The 4,183-nt window shown below is 37.3% G+C and overlaps 1 protein-coding gene across 1 annotated transcript in view; it reads right to left on the minus strand.

Annotated features, from left to right (window-relative positions):
• Positions 1-604: 604 nt before the first annotated feature.
• The window catches only part of LOC122629351 (forkhead box protein O), a 71,993-nt gene continuing 68,414 nt past the window's right edge, over positions 605-4,183 (minus strand). The window contains exons 2-7 of the mRNA XM_043812717.1: positions 3,118-3,242; positions 2,659-2,853; positions 2,265-2,380; positions 1,911-2,152; positions 1,240-1,656; positions 605-932 (exon numbers count right to left, since the gene is read on the minus strand). Coding sequence (XP_043668652.1) covers positions 708-932; positions 1,240-1,656; positions 1,911-2,152; positions 2,265-2,380; positions 2,659-2,853; positions 3,118-3,242 — 1,320 coding nt within the window. The 3' untranslated portion in view covers positions 605-707. The remainder of the gene's footprint in view (positions 933-1,239; positions 1,657-1,910; positions 2,153-2,264; positions 2,381-2,658; positions 2,854-3,117; positions 3,243-4,183) is intronic.

Here is a 4,183-nt window from a genome sequence, read left to right on the forward strand (position 1 = left end):
GAAGGATAAAACGTTTCGAGAGAACGATGAAAATAATTGGATAGCTCTCGCGAATACACGAGCTCGTGCGAGGGGTAAAATGCATAGCGCACAAGTCAACAATGATATCGAACAAAACAGGTGGCAGTATGATATATAAATGTGACGGCACGTACGAACTAGTATACAAAACGGAGGTATAACTCCGACGCGGTTTATTAAACACCGTTTGCGAGACCATTGTTATGGCTCGAGAGAGAGCAAATATTATTCCGCATATGGACGCGACCGGCATTAAAGGGTATCTCCATACCTTCGGAATATATCGATTGTCGTTCGTTCATTCGTTCGTTCGTTCGTTCGTTCTGTCGTTCGATGCTCGTCGAAAAATATCGTTCAATTCGATATTTCGCACGACGATTTCCAATCTTCAACTCCCACCCCTTACTTCTCTCTACGTATGAAATTTTACTTTCGTATGTAAATTTCTCAAAAAAAAAAGAAAAGAATAGATTTACAAATAAAAAAGTTTGTACAAGCAAAAAACGAGCGATCCTAGGACGACGATCAAGAAAACGATGATAAATCCTGAGAAATAGGATTAAATAAAAATAATTTTACTGACCGAATTGTTCCTCCGACATCCCGCAATAATTGTCCCATCCATCGATGTTGGTCGATGGAATTGGTAAGGACAACGGTGGTGTCGAGGGCAGAGGGGTCCACTGCTAGTGAACCCAAGAAGGTGGTGCCGCGGGAGTCGCCGCATTGGTGCTCATGTAGACTCCCGCTGGTGCGTTTCCGGTACCGGTACCAACCCCGACATTGTTTTGAGAAACTATACCATTTTGACCGATGTTACCGTCGCTAACCTGGATCGCCGCTGTACCCATAACGCCTTGTTGAAAATTGAAGTCCAGCGTTTCGTCCATCGAAAGCTCGTGATTTATTACCTATATCGTTATCGAAAAATAACAATGGACATACGTATTAAAGGTTTCTAACGATAAAATAATTATAAATATTTTTTTTTTTGTTTTTCATGACGAGTACCGATAGATAAATCATTTATTTACTTTTATATCCAATCGTTAATCGACGTATCATTTTTAACATTTGATTACGTATCTTATCGATGATTTAAATCGTATTCGATCTCGATCGTAATAATTACTTAAACTAACGACGAAAGTTTCTATACGTGAGGGAAAGAAGCATAAAAAAGAAAAAAGGAAAAAAGAAAAGATAGAACTAACTAACCTCTTCGACGTTACAATCGAATCCACCATGCAACGTTTCGATGTTAATATTGAGATCATCGAGAAGGGCCGAGTTATTAAGAGCACCCATTAGTTGTCCCATCATTGTACTTGGAGTTGAATCACATGGGGAAGGTGTGTTTGGCGGACTCGGCCCCGCTGGTCCACTTTGTGCTTGCTGTTGTTGTTGTTGTTGTTGTTGTTGCTGCTGCTGTTGTTGCTGCTGTTGCTGTTGTTGATGTCGTTGCTGCTGTTGCTGCTGCTGCTGTTGCTGTTGCTGCTGTTGCTGCTGCTGTTGCTGCCGCTGTTGACTCTGAATCATATACTGGATCGTTTGTTGTTGACTGTTACTCAGTGCCGTTGGGCTTGGCTCGCTTTGTTGATATGAAGGTGACATTCCAGAAACTGGACTCAGGTTCTAAACGTTTCGAAAACAAAACATACAAAACAACGTTTGCGTGATTAACTTGTGAGATATATTGTTCGATCGAAAATAAATACGACGAACGACTAATAAAAAATATCGTTATATTTTTTCTTTTATTTTTCTCAAATCTTTTCTTTCGTCTCGTTGAAAAGAAAAAAAAAAAAAAGAAAAAAAGAGAAGAAAAGAACATTTAAAAATAAATAAATTAATAAATAAGTAAAACACTTTGTAAATATCATATTCACCATTTGACAAGCGCAAGCTTGTAAACGATGTATCGGGCATCTCTGTTGGCTGTTGGGTTGTGGTGTAGGTGGAAGTCCGAAAGAGGACGAACCGGTGCGTAAAGTGTTGTTCCTCTGATATTGCGTTTCGAAATAAGAAGGTGGAGGACCAGCTTGTTGCTGATGATTAGGGGGTGATGTTTGATACATTTGATAAGACTCCAATTTCATGGTTTCCGCGAGGCTACCGGCTAGAATCGTATCTAAATCGATAATTTATAGGATATATACGTATACATATACGAGCGAGATAAAATTTTATATTAAATCGATAAGTAGATAATAGAGTGAACGTAACACTTTTTGTTCACGAACCTAATTGTTCTGGACTGTAAGATGGCGCATAGTTTGGTGTCCATTCTGGCTCCCCATAGACCGCTGGTATCGGACTCAATCGACCACTGGAGGATGCGTTGCTAGATGCTCGAGGTCTATTGGAAATATATATATAATATATATATAATATATATACAAAATATATTAAAAATATATATATATATATGTTATATATGATATATAACAGAAATATATATATAATATATATTCTATATAAATATTATTATACAAAAAAATTTTTCTTTTAAAACATTCCGAGAAAAGAAAGAGTGCGGAGTGAATGTGGATATAGATAGATAGATAGATAGATAGATAAATAGACAGATAACATTTAGGAACGATATCGTATCCTTTCGTATCCAAGATGACTCACCGAAAGTCTGGTGAAAGTTGAAATCCACTGGCTGGATGAAGTGGACTGTCAGGGAAAAGATCCAAACCCTCGCTGACGCTGCTACTTGGACTTGGTGTAGCATCGGCTTGCAAAACTCCGTTTCTCAATGCTTCGACCTTCTTCTTAACTCGACCACGTCTTTTTTCAAATTTGCTAGTCTCCATCGACGTAGCTCTGCACCGATATTTTATCTCATCAAATTAATGTCTTGATACATAGATATATAATAATAAGGAAAGAATAGCGATCGTTAAAAATCAATACCGATCTTTTACGTTGGCATTATTAATTGGAACGAGCGGACACGATATATATCTGGCTAATGTCATGTATTTTGTCGAAGAAAGAAAATGAAAACAAAAAAAAGAAGAAAAAAAAAAAAGACTAAAATATGACTGTTATAAAAATAATGCATAAATAGGTAATATTTTAACTTACCTACGTCGTGGCGATTTCCCGGGCTTAGCATCGTGATTGATCATCCACCAGGAACTCTTTCCCGTTCCCTCATTCTGCACTCGCATGAACTTGCAGTGCAACGATAGGTTGTGTCTTATGGAGTTCTGAAAGATAAATATTTATAAAAATATTGAAAATATTTTTTATCGTCGTCGTAACGTGATAATAGAATAAATATATTTATTTATTACGCGAATGATTTTGTTATTAATTTGTAAAAGCATATATATATATATTATTATATACATATATATGACATACATATACATGTACATATATATACATATATATATATATATATATATATATATATATATATTCTCTTTTGCTAATCGTGCTCGAGGCAACGTTTGTCCTTTCTATCAGTTAGTCGCATAGAAAAATAACAGAGAAACAAAACAAGATAGAAAGAGAAGAAAAAAAAAAAAGAAAAAAAAAGAGAGAGAGAGAGAGAAAGAAAAGAGTAAAAAGGAAGGGCACACACGTAACGGGGGATAGAAACGCAATAACTCTGTCAAAGGCATGAAACGGAATCGATTCGAAGGCAGAAACAGCAAAAGAGAGAGGAAGAGGTATAGAGAGAGAGAGAGAGAGAGAGAGAGAGAGAGAGAGAGAGAGAGAGAGAGAGAGAGAGAGAGAGAGAGAGAGAGAGAGAGAGAGAGAGAGAGAGGGGTAACGTTTTATCGGCTCGCCTAGCTCGTCCCTCGCTTTCTTCATTAGGCAAATTGAATCGGCTACGACGGGGTGTACTCCTCCATTCTCGAAAAATTTCGGAAAGCTTTCTGTCCTAATATGAAAGTATCGCAGAGAAACTATAACAATTTCCTTTAGTTTCTCGTTCCTACGAATGATACACCCTGGCAACCTACTAGATTCGCGACTGTAAAGAGAACGACAAAAGAGAAAAGAGAAAAGAGAGAGAGAGAGAGAGAGAGAGATTTCACAACGCGAATCACAACGGCGATAACTAAGAATCACTTTTTTAACATCCATCTTGAAACATCGTAAACTCGTTTTCCATCGTCACTAACATTCGATTTCTCTC

Source organism: Vespula pensylvanica, chromosome 5 (assembly GCF_014466175.1).
Source record: "Vespula pensylvanica isolate Volc-1 chromosome 5, ASM1446617v1, whole genome shotgun sequence".
Classification (NCBI taxonomy): domain Eukaryota; kingdom Metazoa; phylum Arthropoda; class Insecta; order Hymenoptera; family Vespidae; genus Vespula; species Vespula pensylvanica.